The following is a 16,244-nucleotide window of genomic DNA, read 5'->3' on the forward strand; positions in this document are numbered from 1 at the left end:
CCTGCGCTCCCCTGTGACACTGAATTTATTAAAGGGGTTAGAAAATGAATGGATGGGTAGTATTACAGTTTTGTATTGAGCTTTTTGCGGAGAACAAATTTCATAGATAAGATGATGTTTTGACAAACGAGATACAGTATGTTGTTTCCTATATGTGTTCCTTTATAACCACGAACCACGAACATGTATTTGTAAGGATTTGTAAGACCATTTTGCAAAGGATGTTTAATAAGTCAGAGGTCACAAAGTCATTTTTACAGGAGCACAGAAAGGGTCCTGTTTGTGTTGCACGGAAACATGGAATCTGCACTCCTCGAGTTTATTTGTAATGGGATGAATCTATTCTTAATTTGTTGACAATAAGCACTTGTTATTATTCCTCTGTGCTTTTTCAAAACACCAAAACCCCTAAAGAGCTTGTTGTCAGACAGATTAGATTTAAAAAATAAACCTTTAAATCCAACTGTGCAGCTCAATCGTGTAACACGTAAAATTTCGCAATCCAACCATTTATTTTTCAAATCAAAATAAAAAAGACCAGCCACGCACTCCACTCACTGAATCCAGCAACCACAGTATAACACTACTGTATATCCTTCACCCAGAAAAAAATAATTGAATCACAATAGATAAGTTATTGATAAATAAACAACTGTAAAGGGAAAGGCACAAGCGTTAAATAGTCCCCAGTCTCCAGGATATTGTATTGAGCAGAAACTGGACAGCTCCGTGGCGCTGAGTCTGAAAATACTCTTTACACTCCGGAGTCTGGAATATTTACCGTGTTCCTAACAATTGCCTAATACAGTAGATTCTTCTTTGTACAGTTTTGTTTTTTATATAAACCTTCTACAGTTTTTTGATAGAACGTATTACAGATATAATTAATTGGTGCACGGCAATTTGAAGTGCAGTGCTCACGGACTCGATGTCCTCAGTGGGATAAACTGTAGATCATGACACCCGAACAGCAGCCTCCTCACGCTGAGCTGATCAAACCGACCCCTTGGGAGACAGCGGCTCAGTTAGTTCCTACTGGCTGTGCTTCTCATTAAAATAAAGCACAAGCACCTTGCGGATTGTATCATATACAGTATAAAATGGAAAATGAAATAATGCATTTTAATTTCATTCAGTTTACTTTGATTCTACAAGCTACGTCGTAATGGACGCGAACATCCTAACATCGTTAATGTTATTTCATTCGTTTCAGGTGGACGGCGATTTGACGTGCAGGATCCTGGGCAAATATACAATGTCTGGTTTATTCAAAAACGGCGAATTAGTCATCGGTGGTGTGTTCCCAGTTTTTGCCACCCTTGAGGACAGCCATACGTTGTTCGATGCTGAACCACCAATCACAAAGTGTGTTGGGTGAGTTATAGAGTGTTTGATGAACCTAAAATTTTAGAGATACATGAGAAAAATAAGTTCCCTTGAAATACTGTATGGCATAGTTTTTAATATATACAGTACATCAAGAAGCTGAACACGTTCAGTAAGTTATTGTATGTTCTTCCAACTCTTGACGGGATTTAATTTCTCGCTCGGTTAAAGGGGGCAGTGAGTGAACCCGTCAGGGATAATAAGTAATAGCAAATCAGACCTAATCTGAATGTCACGGGCAGGTGGGAGCAAAAAGGTCCACTCTGAAAAATAACCCGCGTGAACAGAAACACAAGATGAAATCTGGAGCCAGTGGACGTGCCTGAGCTTTGGAGCTGTGAGGTATCATCGCTGAACACGATACACCCGTGCCGCCTGTTAACCTATCGTATCTCATTACAGCTTCGACCTTCGTGTGTTTCGATGGGTGCAGATGATGGTCTTTGCCATAGAGGAAATCAACACGGACAGCAGTTTACTGCCAAACTTCACACTGGGATACAAAATCCTGGACAATTGCGATTCTCCGGCTGAAACTGTGAGAGCGGGTCTAACCTTAGCCAACGGACCAGAAGAAGTACAAGAATCTAAACCCTGTCCCTCGCCAACCACTGCTGTGATCACCTCTAACTCCTTACACATCGCCAGAGCTATTGGTCCCTTCGGTATTCCTTTGGTAAAGCTCAATGTTATTTTTCTTTTCGTTTTAGAAGTCTTCATCTAAGACCCCCAACTTACAGTACTGTTTTATGTTGCACATTGATGCTTGAAGACTTTTTGTCCTATTTTAAAGTACATGTTTTATCAGGTTTTCATCAGTATGAGGTTTTGATAAATTATTTAAATGTTTACTTAGAGACAGCTTGCCTTTATACTATAATACTGTGCTCTTAAAAAAATTAAAATATCAGTTTGTAACTTATATTGCCCTTAGGTGAAGATTAATTATCTTTAAAATTATCTTTGGGTGAAATTACATACAGTATACAACAAGGCTGTAGTTATATTAAGTATGAACAGGTTACTCAGAAGTGAATGAATTAATGCTTGCTTTTACTGTATGTATATTTCACAAGGTCAGCTATGCTTCAACATGTTCTTGTCTCAGCAACAAAAGAGAGTTCCCCACATTCTCCCGCACTATTCCCAGTGATTTTTTTCAGGCCAAAGCTTTGGCTCAGCTTGTTAAACATTTTGGATGGACGTGGATCGGAGCTATCCAAGCGGAGAATGAGTATGGAATATTTGGGGTTCAGTCTTTTACCAAGGAAGTTGCAAAATATGGAGTTTGCATCGCCTTCACTGAAAATATTTTAAGCACCTACTCGAAAACTGCAATACTTCAAATAGCTGAAACTATTAAAAGGACAACAGTGAAAGTCATATTAGCATTTGCCAATGAACATGACCTGTACCCTTTAATGCAGGAGATTGTCAGGCAAAACATACAGTAACTGGTATACAGTGGATTGCAAGTGAAGACTGGGTAACAGCAGCGAGACCCTCCACTGTAGAATTCTTCAGGTCTTTTGGTGGTACAATTGGGTTTGCAACTCGCAAGATGGCAATCCCAAAGTTCAAAGATTTTCTGCTCAATATACGCCCATCTGTTGATTCTGCAAACAACTTAAATAATGTATTCTGGGAAAACATCTTTGGGTGTACTTTATACTTGACAGAGGAGACCTTCAAACAAAATATCTCAGAAACCAAGTCAAAGATATGCACAGGAAAAGAGAGACTGGATGAAGTAGAAAACACTTTCTTTGATGTCTCACAACTAAGAGTGACATATAATGTACACAAAGCAGTGTATGCCATAGCATATGCCCTTCATGACTTACTGTTTTGTGAAAAGGAAGAAAATAACACCATTAGACTGTGTGGAGATATTGCAAGAATAGAGCCCTGGCAGGTGAGTAAAAGCAGATTGCAGGTCTGACCTGTGTGTGAGTGTCTATGTATAGGGTAACACAACAGTGGGACAGAAAAAAAATGTATAGCTTTAAAATCTATGTGAATCATAGATGTGAATATCTATTTATATTTTGCAGAATTTGCAGCTTTTATCATTCTGTTAAAAACAGGAGATGTAAAAATCTCTCATGAAAAATGAAATAAAAACTACTTCATTTAGCTTTAACCTTTAAAATAATCTCATAGCACTTTACAATACACAAAAGTACATTTCACAGTAATATAGAATTAAAGTTGTATAAACCTTTAAGCCTAGTGCTGTCCACTGGCAGACGTACAGTACGTAATTGATGTAAGGAAGCCAATAACATCAGTCTTATCAAAACTAAGATGTAAAGAATTTTGTGACATTCAATCTTTTATATTGGAAATAGAATTGGAGAGTATTGAAACAGCTACCTTGGTATCAGGCTTCTTGTGGACACCGATTTGAGTAACATACTGTATGCATAAAAATGATCAGACCATGTGACTCTAGGACTTTACTGAGAAGAATTACATAAGAACTATATAGCAGAGGGCCTGGTATTGAGCTGTGTGAAACAGCAGATGTAACCGCCTAAACTCACACATAACACTACCAGTAGAAATGAAGCATTGACACTCATGAAGGTAAGATTTAAAGTATTTAGTGTCAGTGCCAGACATTCCACGCTAATTGTTCAGATGAATGACATAATTTGCTGCATCAAATGATGCACTGAGATCTATAAGAATTACAATATAGAGTGCACCCAACTCTGCTACCATGAGGAGGTCATTGACAACTTTAATAAGAGCAGTTTACAGTTTAATTGTTATTTAATCATATAAAGAAAGAATGAACTAGTTCAGACTACTTATTTACAGTAAAAAGGTTATTTACATAACAAAAGTTAGATGTAGGCTGCAAAACAAGCATGAACTAAGTTTTAGACATTTTTTTCAACACTGTCAAGGTCACTGAACAATTAAAAAGAGTCAGTTTTGTGAACCGTTTTGGAGAAGCAGTGTACTTTGATGAGAACGGAGATCCTCCTGCTGCCTATGACATTATAAACTGGCAACTCAACAAAGGAGTGGTCAGCCATGTGACAGTGGGTCACTTTGACACATCACCAGATGTAGGCAGTCAGCTAGTGATTGATGAGGACAGTATTGTCTGGAGCACTGGGAAAGAGGTAAGTACAATTTCAGATCTTGATCCTATTTTCAAAAACTTCCACTTAATCTGAATAACTTTAAATGTACGAGTGATACTTTAAAACTATCCCACTTTTGTTTCTCTCTTCAGGTTCCAACAGGAGTGTGTTCTGAGAGCTGCCCCCCAGGCACAAGAAGAGCAGCCAGGAAAGGCCAGCCCATCTGCTGCTTCGACTGCATTCCTTGTGCTGATGGTACCATGGCAAACATTTCAGGTATGAACTACAGTATGTAGCAAGAATTTACCTTTAAATGTGGAGCTTCTCCATACTTTGTGATCAACTTTTGGTGCATGTCTCCATATTCCAAGAAGACACTGTAAGGGAATTGGCAAGCGTTATCCTGGGAACTTTGGGAACTTGCTAATTAACACTTACAATAATATAACACATAACCTGAAATATTCTATTACAATATTTGATTATTTGATAATTAATGTGAATTCATCAGAATCCACATTGATAGACTTCAAAACATCTTGCTGATTTCTCTCTATTATTGTTTTTAGGAAATATTTATTATTAATTATTTATCTTTTCATTGCCTTTAAACTTATTTTTCATCATGCAGTTGGTTTCCTGCCCTTCACATACTGTATTCCTTTAAAAATGAAATGAAGGTGAAATTACTATTAATACAGTAGCTTTACTGCAAGTTCTGAAGATGCATCATCTAATTGTTCACTGTTTCTGGTCACAATAAAATGCGTTGTGAAAAATCATTTCATGGTTTCAGTTATTGATCTACTCAGTAATAATAAGTTGAAATGGGGGATCTCTACTTTTTTTTTTACCTTTTTCAGGTGCAGCTGAGTGCATGGAATGTCCACAGGACTACTGGTCTAATGATGGAAAAGACAGCTGCATCCTCAGAGACATTGAGTATCTTTCCTACTATGATGCAATGGGAATCACACTCACTACTGTGTCATTGTTTGGACTCTGCTTGACAGTAGCCACTATTTCAGTCTTCTTTTCCTTCAGAAGCACACCCATTGTAAAAGCCAACAACTCTGAGCTCAGCTCTCTCCTGCTGTTCTCTCTGCTGCTGTGTTTTCTCTGCCCTCTTACCTTCATTGGGCAGCCAACAGCCTGGTCCTGTATGTTGCGTCACACAGCCTTTGGAATCACATTTGCACTTTGTATTTCCTGTGTGTTGGGAAAAACAATAGTTGTAACAGCTTTCAGAGCCACTCTTCCCAACGACAACATGGCAAAAAACTTTGGGCCAGTTCAGCAGAGGATCATAGTTTGTTCTTGTACAGCTGTGCAGGTTGTAATCTGTGTGCTATGGCTTAGTTTGAAACCTCCATTTCCTGACAAAAACTTTAAACTCAGTAATAAAAAGATCATTTTAGAATGTAACACAGGATCAGAAATTGCATTTTATGCAGTACTGGGCTATATAGGCCTGCTTGCAGCTACTTGTTTGGTGCTGGCTTTCTTAGCCAGGAAACTGCCTGATAATTTCAATGAGGCCAAGCTGATTACTTTCAGCATGCTCATCTTCTGTGCAGTTTGGGTCGCCTTCATCCCAGCATATGTCAGCTCACCTGGAAAATACACTGTTGCAGTCGAGATTTTTGCAATTTTGTCCTCAACGTTTGGTCTGCTGCTTTGCATTTTTGCTCCTAAATGTTATCTTATTTTGCTGAAGCCAGAGAAAAACACAAGAAAACATATGATGGGGAAAGTGCCTTCCAAACGACTGTAATGAAAAAAATAACTTCTCTAATACAATAAACGATTTCAGTCATGTGTCTCCTTCTTGTAGGTTATACTGGAGGCATAGCAAACAAGGCAGGTGATGACGATGATGATGATTATGGTCCTCTAAATAAAGACATTTTTCCATTCTTTTTAATAAGTGACTATTTTGTTGTTGTGCTCTCCTCAGAGGCAGTTTATCTATTTTAAATTAAATAAATATGAAAGGTAGCTACATAGCTGACTGACCTTTGTCTAAGCAGCAAGGTTTTTTTGTTATAATAAAGGTCCATTTAATTACACATTTTACTGCTTGCAAAGCTGCAAAGTTTGTAATCTGTGTTGTGACTTAATTTAAATCCCTTATTTCCTGACAAAATGTTTAAATACAGAAATGAGAAAATTATATTAGCATTTAGTGATCAGAAATTGCATTACATGGAAATGTTTAACTGCAGTTTAGGAGAGATAACAACAGGTTAACCATACACAGCTGTTCCTAATCACAGTCATTAAGGAAATTAGCTACTGTATACAGTATATATCAAACACAAACACATCCCTTCATATTCATCATAAACATTCTTCCTCTACCCTATCTCCACCTTGCAGCTACCCTTCGGTTAACTCTTTTCTGGGCTTTTCTGAATTCCAGCCTCCTCATCCTGTGGCCAGGAGGCTGCCCATAAACCAAGCAGGTTAAGATACACACATCCTATCAAAAACTGTTACATCTGTTCTTTTTCTTTTTCCCGTTTACAACTATTTTTGTGAAATATATGCCAGGAACCTGTGCAATACATTTATATTTATATTGTGCAATATGACTTTTTTGTGTACTGTTCTGTTCTGTTCTTTGTGTGTTCTGGACTGTGAGTAACCCTTCGTAGTGCACTTCTCACTGTAATGTAATATTGAGCTATATACTGTAGGCCTGCTTGCAGCTACTTGTTTGGTGCTGCTTTTCTTAGCCAGGAAACTAGCTGACAGTTTCAATGAGGCCAAGCGGATTATTTCCAGCATGTTTATCTTCTGTGCAGGTTGGCTAACCTTCATACCAGCATATATCAGTTCACCTGGAAAAGACACTGTCGCAGGGGAGATTTTTGCACTTTTCCCTTCAACATTGTCACGACGGCGTCCTTCGGCTAGAGGTTGCCCTGGGAAACCGGAGTTCTTCTGTCTCGAGAACTGGCTGCCCATTACATAGACCCATACAAGGTCCTGGAAAGGATGAACGCTTATCTTACTGCCTCGGCCTACCCCGCTCTCTGGGTAGGCAGATACCCTAGTCCATTCCCGGTGCCATTTTTTAAACCCACACCGGCAACGATCGACACGTATCTCTTTGATAAACAACAACAAAGAACTGCACTGACAGTGCATTCTACACTTCCGACAGGTCCAAACCAGCATCCAGTACCTGATCCACTGGCAGGGTCACAAACCTGAGGACCGAACGTGGGTTCAAGAGGCCTTGATGCGCCTTGATTCAATTCTTCCACTCCCAGTTCCCCCATAGACCTTGCCCACCTGTTAAGGGGGGGGGGGGGGGGCACTATTACACCTGGACAGGAAGCAGCGAACAGCCCTTGATCCAGCCCTCCTCATTGATACCCAATCATCCAATTAACAAATAGGTATTTATTCCCTAGACGCCACTCTGCAAGTGCTACAAGATTTAGCTCTGTATGGACAATCAGCTCCTTGCACATCACAGACAGCCACTGTCTTTCTGCATTATAACTATCATCTAAACAATGACTGTTTCATTTTGTTTTATCGTCTGTGGTATTTACAACTAATATAAAAGATGTTTTCTTGTTTTTGAACACAGCTATGTTAGAAGAAAATGGCTACTGCCACAAATTTTTCATCTGGTCTTATTTAGGAATGGAACTGCAGATCTATACTGGCATTGATTGTAAATCATTTTAGAATCATTTAAAAATGATAACAGCTTTTTCTGTTGTATTTGAGACAGTATTTTGTGTTTTTACAGGGAGACACAAAATTGAGTATACAGTACATACATTCACACCCCTGTATACATGTAGTTTGCAATTTACATATTTTAATGATAATTTAAGCAATAAATATTGAACAAAATTAAATTACAATATTTAGATTTTTGTATCTAAACAATCACTCTGGTATTTGTATTATGCTACCTATGAATGATTCATATGGACCATTCATGCGCAGCCGACTCCCTCTTGTGGCAGTCAGGAGTATTTTATTTGATTTTATTTGTCTAAACATTCACTAACACAATAGTTAAATGTCCAAACGGAGGGTTAGGACATTTTTCATAAAGAATGTGCAACTGCCCTTTACAATTATTTATTTGTATTTTAGTGGTTAGGCTAGCCAGCTCGCAGTGCTGGGGCACTGGGTTCAGTTCCAGACCAGGGGTACTGTCTGCGTGGAGTTTGTATGTTCCTCTGAATTCATATCGATTTCTCAGGGCTCTCTGGCTTCCTTCCACAGTCCCTGCGCTCCCCTGTGACACTGAATTTATTAAAGGGGTTAGAAAATGAATGGATGGGTAGTATTACAGTTTTGTATTGAGCTTTTTGCAGAGAACAAATTTCATAGATAAGATGATGTTTTGACAAACAGTACAGTACAGTATGTTGTTTCCTATATGTGTTCCTTTATAACCACGAACCACGAACATGCATTTGTAAGGATTTATAAGACAATTTTGCAAAGGATGTTTAATAAGTCAGAGGTTACAAAGTCATTTTTACAGGAGCACAGAAAGGGTCCTGTTTGTGTTGCACGGAAACATGGAATTTGCACTCCTCGAGTTTATTTGTAATGGGATGAATCTATTCTTAATTTGTTGACAATAATAAGCACTTGTTATTATTCCTCTGTGCTTTATTCAAAACCAAAACCCCTAAAGAGCTTGTTGTCAGACAGATTAGATTTAAAAAATAAACCTTTAAATCCAATTATGCAGCTCAATCATATAACACGTTAAATTTCACAATCCAGCCATTTATTTTTCAAATCAAAATAAAAAAGACCAGCCACGCACTCCACTCACTGAATCCAGCAACCATAGTACAACACTACTGTATATCCTTCACCCAGAAAAACATAATTGAATCACAATAGATAAGTTATTGATAAATAAACAACTGTAAAGGGAAAGGCACAAGCGTTAAATAGTCCCCAGTCTCCAGGATATTGTATTGAGCAGAAACTGGACAGCTCCGTGGCGCTGAGTCTGAAAATACTCTTTACACTCCAGAGTCTGGAATATTTACCGTGTTCCTAACAATTGCCTAATAGATTCTTCTTTGTACAGTTTTGTTTTTTATATAAACCTTCAACAGTTTTTTGATAGAACGTATTACAGATATAATTAATTGGTGCACGGCAATTTGAAGTGCAGTGCTCACGGACTCGATGTCCTCAGTGGGATAAACTGTAGATCATGACACCCGAACAGCAGCCTCCTCACGCTGAGCTGATCAAACCGACCCCTTGGGAGACAGCGGCTCAGTTAGTTCCTACTGGCTGTGCTTCTCATTAAAATAAAGCACAAGCACCTTGCGGATTGTATCATATATAAAATGGAAAATGAAATACTGTACTTTCATTTCATTCAGTTTACTTTGATTCTACAAACTTCGTCGTAATGGACGCGCACATCCTAACATCGTTAATGTTATTTCATTCGTTTCAGGTGGACGGCGATTTGACGTGCAGGATCCTGGGCAAATATACAATGTCTGGTTTATTCAAAAACGGCGAATTAGTCATCGGTGGTGTGTTCCCAGTTTTTGCTACACATGAGGACAGCCATACGTTGTTTGATGCTGAGCCACCAACCACAAAGTGTGTTGGGTGAGTTATAGAGTGTTTGAAGAACATCTGCACACACCTAAAATTTTAGAGATACATGAGAAAAATAAGTTCCCTTGAAATACTGTATGGCATAGTATTTAATATATACAGTACATCAAGAAGCTGAACACGTTCAGTAAGTTATTGTATGTTCTTCCCACTCGTGACGGGATTTAATTTCTCGCTCGGTTAAGGGGGGCAGTGAGTGAACCCGTCAGGGATAATAAATCCTAGCAAATCAGACCTAATCTGAACAGAAACACAAGATGAAATCTGGAGCCAGTGGACGTGCCTGAGCTTTGGAGCTGTGAGGTATCATCGCTGAACACGATACACCCGTGCCGCCTGTTAACCTATCGTATCTCATTACAGCTTCGACCTTCGTGTGTTTCGATGGGTGCAGATGATGGTCTTTGCCATAGAGGAAATCAACACGGACAGCAGTTTACTGCCAAACATCACACTGGGATACAAAATCATGGACAATTGCGATTCTCCGGCTGAAACTGTGAGAGCGGGTCTAACCTTAGCCAACGGACCAGAAGAAGTACAAGAATCTAAACCCTGTCCCTCGCCAACCACTGCTGTGATCACCTCTAACTCCTTACACATCGCCAGAGCTATTGGTCCCTTCGGTATTCCTTTGGTAAAGCTCAATGTTATTTTTCTTTTCGTTTTAGAAGTCTTCATCTAAGACCCCCAACTTACAATACTGTTTTATGTTGCACATTGATGAGTGAAGAGTTTTTGTCCTATTTTAAAGTACATGTTTTATCAGGTTTTCATCAGTATGAGGTTTTGATAAATTATTTAAATGTTTACTTAGAGACAGCTTGCCTTTATACTATAATACTGTGCTCTTAAAAAAATTAAAATATCAGTTTGTAACTTATATTGCCCTTAGGTGAAGATTAATTATTTTTAAATGAATGGGTGAAATTACATTTACAACAAGGCTGTAGTTATTTTAAGTATGAACAGGTTACTCAGAAGTGAATGAATTAATGCTTGCTTTTACTGTATGTATATTTCACAAGGTCAGCTATGCTTCAACATGTTCTTGTCTCAGCAACAAAAGAGAGTTCCCCACATTCTCCCGCACTATTCCCAGTGATTTTTTTCAGGCCAAAGCTTTGGCTCAGCTTGTTAAACATTTTGGATGGACGTGGATCGGAGCTATCCAAGCTGAGAATGAATATGGCATCTTTGGGATACAGTCTTTTACCAAGGAAGTTGCAAAATATGGAGTTTGCATCGCTTTCACTGAAAATATTTTAAGTACCTATTCAAGACCTGCAATACTTCAAATAGTTGAAACTATTAAAAGGACAACAGTGAAAGTCATATTAGCATTTGCCACAGAACATGACCTGTACCCTTTAATGCAGGAGATTGTCAGGCAAAACATAACTGGTATACAGTGGATTGCAAGTGAAGACTGGGTAACAGCAGCGAGACCCTCCACTGTAGAATTCTTCAGGTCTTTTGGTGGTACAATTGGGTTTGCAACTCGCAAGATGGCGATCCCAAAGTTCAAAGATTTTCTTCTCAATATACGTCCATCTGTTGATTCTGCAAACAACTTAAATAATGTATTCTGGGAAAACATCTTTGGGTGTACTTTATACTTGACAGAGGAGACCTTCAAACAAAATATCTCAGAAACCAAGTCAAAGATATGCACAGGAAAAGAGAGACTGGATGAAATAGAAAATGCTTTCTTTGATGTCTCACAACTAAGAGTGACATATAATGTACACAAAGCAGTGTATGCTGTAGCATATGCCCTTCATGACTTACTGTTTTGTGAAAAGGAAGAAAATAACACCATTAGACTGTGTGGAGATATTGCAAGAATAGAGCCCTGGCAGGTGAGTAAAAGCAGATTGCAGGTCTGACCTGTGTGTGAGTGTCTATGTATAGGGTAACACAACAGTGGGACAGAAAAAAAAATGTATTGCTTCAAAATCTATGTGAATCATAGATGTGAATCAATATCTATCTATTTATATTTTGCAGCTTTTATCATTCTGTTAAAAATAGGAGATGTAAAAATCTCTCATGAAAAATGAAATAAAAACTACTTCATTTAGCTTTAACCTTTAAAATAATCTCATAGCACTTTACAATACACAAAAGTACATTTTACAGTAATATAGAATTAAAGTTGTATAAACCTTTAAGCCTAGTGTTGTCCACTGGCAGACGTACAGTATGTAATTGATGTAAGGAAGCCAATAACATCAGTCTTATCAAAACTAAGATGTAAAGAATTTTGTGACATTCAATCTTTTATATTGGAAATAGAATTGGAGAGTACTGAAACAGCTACCTTGGTATCAGGCTTCTTGTGGACACCAATTTGAGTAACATACTGTATGCATAAAAATGATCAGACCATGTGACTCTAGGACTTTACTGAGAAGAATTACATAAAAACTATATAGCAGAGGGCCTGGTATTGAGCTGTCTTAAACAGAAGATGTAACCGCCTAAACTCACACATAACACTACCAGTAGAAATGAAGCATTGACACTCATGAAGGTAAGATTTAAAATATTTAGTGTCAGTGCCAGACATTCCACGCTAATTGTTCAGATGAATGACATAATTTGCTGCATCAAATGATGCACTGAGATCTATAAGAATTACAATATAGAGTGCACCCAAATCTGATACCATGAGGAGGTCATTGGCAACTTTAATAAGAGCAGTTTACAGTTTAATTGTTATTTAATCATATAAAGAAAGAATGAACTAGTTCAGACTACTTATTTACAGTAAAAAGGTTATTTACATAACAAAAGTTAGATGTAGGCTGCAAAAGAAACATAAACTAAGTTTTAGGCATTTTTTCCAACACCGTCAAGGTCACTGAACAACTAAAAAGAGTCAGTTTTGTAAACCGTTTTGGAGAAGCTGTGTACTTTAATGAGAACGGAGATCCCCCTGCTGCCTATGACATTATAAACTGGCAACTCAACAAAGGAGTGGTCAGCCATGTGACAGTGGGTCACTTTGATACATCACCAGATGGAGGCAGTCAGCTAGTGGTTGATGAGGACAATATTGACTGGAGCACTGGGGAAGAGGTAAGCAAAATTTCAGAACTTGATATAATTTTTTTACACTATAGACATGAGGCAGAAACTGTGGTTTGAATCTCATTTATTACTTGAAAATAATGAAATTGAAATTAAATGATGTACATCTAATACACATCAGTTTTTCATAAATATCTTTCAAATGTAGACGTCATATTTATTAATTAATGTATTGCATATACTAATATGTAGGAGAATATACTGTATACTGTATCTCACTGTCTGTTCAGGTTCCTAAAGCAGTGTGTTCTGAGAGCTGCCCCCCAGGCACAAGAAGAGCAGCCAGGAAAGGCCAGCCCATCTGCTGCTTCGACTGCATTCCTTGTGCTGATGGTACCATAGCAAACACCACAGGTATGAACTACATATTTCTAAATATGGAGTCTCACCATGCTCTGTGGTCAGCTTTTGGTGTTTATCTCCAGTTTCCAAGGGTGAAGCTATGGGAAACTGTCACGCTTGCCTGTCCACAGCTCAGCGGGGCATGCTATGGTAGCACTGGTGTGGAAACCAGCCTCTGCACCACCCACCTGTAACTCAACGCCGGCTGCTATGGACATCAATTGACAGCAGACCCACATCACCTGGATATAGTTACCATCGCTCCACTCCAGGTGATTCAGAGATATTTAAGATCAGCTCTCAGTGTAACCGGAGCTCTGGTATACAGTTCAGCTCTCACCCTAGCTTTGTTTCCTATCCGTGTTCCTGCTTGTGTTTTTCCCTGGATTCTTGACCCTAGCTTCACCCTGAACTCATCTCTAGATTTGCCCCATAATGCTGAAATCTCTACCAGACCCCCCAGATACACTGAGAGCTGACCTTGACTATCCCTGAATCACCTGGAGTGGAATGATGGTAATTGCCTCTCTAGATGATTCGAGTCTATTGTCAACTGCACAACATGGCAACCAGCTCTCAGTGGCAGATGAGTGGAGCAGAGTCCAGCTGCCACACCTGCAGAGCAGCATCCGGGGTGAGCCTGGCAAATCCTCCTGCCAGTTGCCACTGAAGATAATATACTACACAAATCGACAGATTTTGTAGCTTTACAACATTATGTGATTACAATGGAATCCATATTGAAAGACTTCAAAACATCTTGCAGATTTTTCTCTATTATTTTTAATAGGTATACAAATAATTGACTATGCATTGTCTGTAAACTTTGTTTTTCGTATGCAGTTTGTTTCCTGCCCTTCACATATTTGTACAAATAAAATGAATGTGAAATGATTCTCTTAGTAATCTTGCTCTCCTATAAGCTCTGAATAGGCATTGTCCAATGTTCACTCTTTTCCCCTCAATTCTCTTCAGGCACAGCTGAGTGCATGGAATGTCCACAGGACTACTGGTCTAATGATGGAAAAGACAGCTGTATCCTCAGAGACATTGAGTTTCTTTCCTACTATGATGCAATGGGAATCACACTCACTACTGTGTCATTGTTTGGACTCTGCTTGACAGTAGCCACTATTTCAGTCTTCTTTTCCTTCAGAAACACACCCATTGTAAAAGCCAACAACTCTGAGCTCAGCTCTCTCCTGCTGTTCTCTCTGCTGCTGTGTTTTCTCTGCCCTCTTACCTTCATTGGGCAGCCAACAGCCTGGTCCTGTATGTTGCGTCACACAGCCTTTGGAATCACATTTGCACTTTGTATTTCCTGTGTGTTGGGAAAAACAATAGTTGTTGTAACAGCTTTCAGAGCCACTCTTCCCAGCAACAACATGGCAAAAAACTTTGGGCCAGTTCAGCAGAAGATCATAGTTTGTTCTTGCACAGCTGTGCAGGTTGTAATCTGTGTGCTGTGGCTTAGTTTGAAACCTCCCTTCCCTGACAAAAATTTTAAACTCAGTAATGAAAGGATCATTTTAGAATGTAACACAGGATCAGAAATTGCATTTTATTCAGTATTGGGCTATATAGGCCTGCTTGCAGCTACTTGTTTGGTGCTGGCTTTCTTAGCCAGGAAACTGCCTGATAATTTCAATGAGGCCAAGCTGATTACTTTCAGCATGCTCATCTTCTGTGCAGTTTGGGTCACCTTCATACCAGCATATATCAGTTCTCCTGGAAAATACACAGTTGCAGTTGAAATTTTTGCAATTTTGTCTTCAACGTTTGGTCTACTGATTTGTATTTTTTCTCCTAAGTGCTACATAATTATGTTGAAGCCTGAGAAAAACACAAGAAAATATTTAATGGGGAAAGTGCCTTCCAGACGGCTGTAATTTATAAAATGACCTCTCAAACAAAATAAAACTTATTGAAATATTGCCACAATTCTTCTTGCATTATTTACATCACTATGCTGTATCTCCCTCCTGTCGCAAATTATTAGTAATAGCAGATGATGGCAACCCAGACTCTTTACTGGAAGCACAGCAAAAGGCAGGAATATTATCATTGTTGGTGGTGGGGTTGACAGATACTTTCTATAAAAAATAATAATTGATTAAATTAGACTACATTTTTTGGATGGAAACATTTTCCTTCTTTTCCCTGTGAGCTGTCTGGCTTTAGTACCTTATGATACTCAACTGCCTCACATACATTACAAACATTTCTTTTCTTTCCTAGCCAGAGCCAACTCCTTTACCACAATGTCTGGCTTTTCCAGTTTCTGCGTTAGGGATGCCATTTTTGTGAAGGTCGATTAGAATCCACACACTTTGGGGAGCACAGGGCTGTGAGAAAGCAGGGGTGCCCATCATAGTAGCAATGGGTGCCCACTTTTATCAAGCTGAATGTCATGCAAGGAAAGAGCACACTCACTGACCGACTAAAGATCAGTCCAAGACAGTTATTTTTCTCAGTAAATATTGGAAAAATTATTCTTTTTACAAATCTAAGTATGCCCTATGAGGTGGACAACACTGTTAACATTTTGAAGTTTCAAAATGAAAAAAAAAATTCTGAACAAGTAATGTGAATGTATGTATAAATGTTTGTTTCTCATTGAGGTTCCAGAATCTTTGTCCAGTGACAGCTGTTCCCCAGGAAAAAGAAAGACCAGACCATCTGTTG

The 16,244-nt window shown here is 38.7% G+C and overlaps 2 protein-coding genes and 1 pseudogene across 4 annotated transcripts; all 3 read left to right on the forward strand.

The window, feature by feature from the left end:
• Nucleotides 1–1,819: 1,819 nt before the first annotated feature.
• On the forward strand, nucleotides 1,820–6,258 carry LOC148837114 (vomeronasal type-2 receptor 26-like). Its single transcript, XM_088914623.1, has 3 exons — nucleotides 1,820–2,062; nucleotides 4,637–4,760; nucleotides 5,348–6,258. The coding sequence occupies exons 1-3, from the start codon at nucleotides 1,820–1,822 to the stop codon at nucleotides 6,256–6,258; spliced, it is 1,278 nt and encodes a 425-aa protein (XP_088770749.1).
• On the forward strand, nucleotides 2,430–3,328 carry LOC148837115 (vomeronasal type-2 receptor 1-like; annotated as a pseudogene).
• A 3,645-nt stretch (nucleotides 6,259–9,903) lies between the features above and the next one.
• On the forward strand, nucleotides 9,904–15,448 carry LOC148837116 (extracellular calcium-sensing receptor-like). Of its 3 annotated transcripts, XM_088913943.1 has the most exons (6): nucleotides 9,904–10,112; nucleotides 10,485–10,758; nucleotides 11,150–11,983; nucleotides 12,984–13,205; nucleotides 13,448–13,571; nucleotides 14,535–15,448. In XM_088913943.1, the coding sequence occupies exons 1-6, from the start codon at nucleotides 9,904–9,906 to the stop codon at nucleotides 15,446–15,448; spliced, it is 2,577 nt and encodes an 858-aa protein (XP_088770069.1). The 3 variants fall into 3 exon arrangements, with proteins under 3 accessions (XP_088770069.1, XP_088770070.1, XP_088770071.1); XM_088913944.1 differs by lacking the exon at nucleotides 12,984–13,205; XM_088913945.1 differs by lacking the exons at nucleotides 9,904–10,112; nucleotides 11,150–11,983; nucleotides 12,984–13,205 and having other exon boundaries at nucleotides 10,516–10,758.
• The last annotated feature ends 796 nt before the right edge of the window (nucleotides 15,449–16,244 follow it).

The sequence above is a fragment of the Atractosteus spatula genome, chromosome 4 (assembly GCF_055471065.1).
Source record: "Atractosteus spatula isolate fAtrSpa1 chromosome 4, fAtrSpa1.hap1, whole genome shotgun sequence".
Taxonomy (NCBI): domain Eukaryota; kingdom Metazoa; phylum Chordata; class Actinopteri; order Semionotiformes; family Lepisosteidae; genus Atractosteus; species Atractosteus spatula.

Coding starts and splice junctions, on each gene's coding strand:
- LOC148837114 (XM_088914623.1), top strand. CDS start 1,820: ATGATGGTCTTTGCCATAGAGGAAATCAACACGGACAGCAGTTTACTG. Junction 2,063..4,636: donor GTCCCTTCGGTATTCCTTTG/GTAAAGCTCAAT, acceptor TTCTCTCTTCAG/GTTCCAACAGGAGTGTGTTC. Junction 4,761..5,347: donor TACCATGGCAAACATTTCAG/GTATGAACTACA, acceptor TACCTTTTTCAG/GTGCAGCTGAGTGCATGGAA.
- LOC148837116 (XM_088913943.1), top strand. CDS start 9,904: ATGGACGCGCACATCCTAACATCGTTAATGTTATTTCATTCGTTTCAG. Junction 10,113..10,484: donor CCAACCACAAAGTGTGTTGG/GTGAGTTATAGA, acceptor ATCTCATTACAG/CTTCGACCTTCGTGTGTTTC. Junction 13,206..13,447: donor ACTGGAGCACTGGGGAAGAG/GTAAGCAAAATT, acceptor CTGTCTGTTCAG/GTTCCTAAAGCAGTGTGTTC.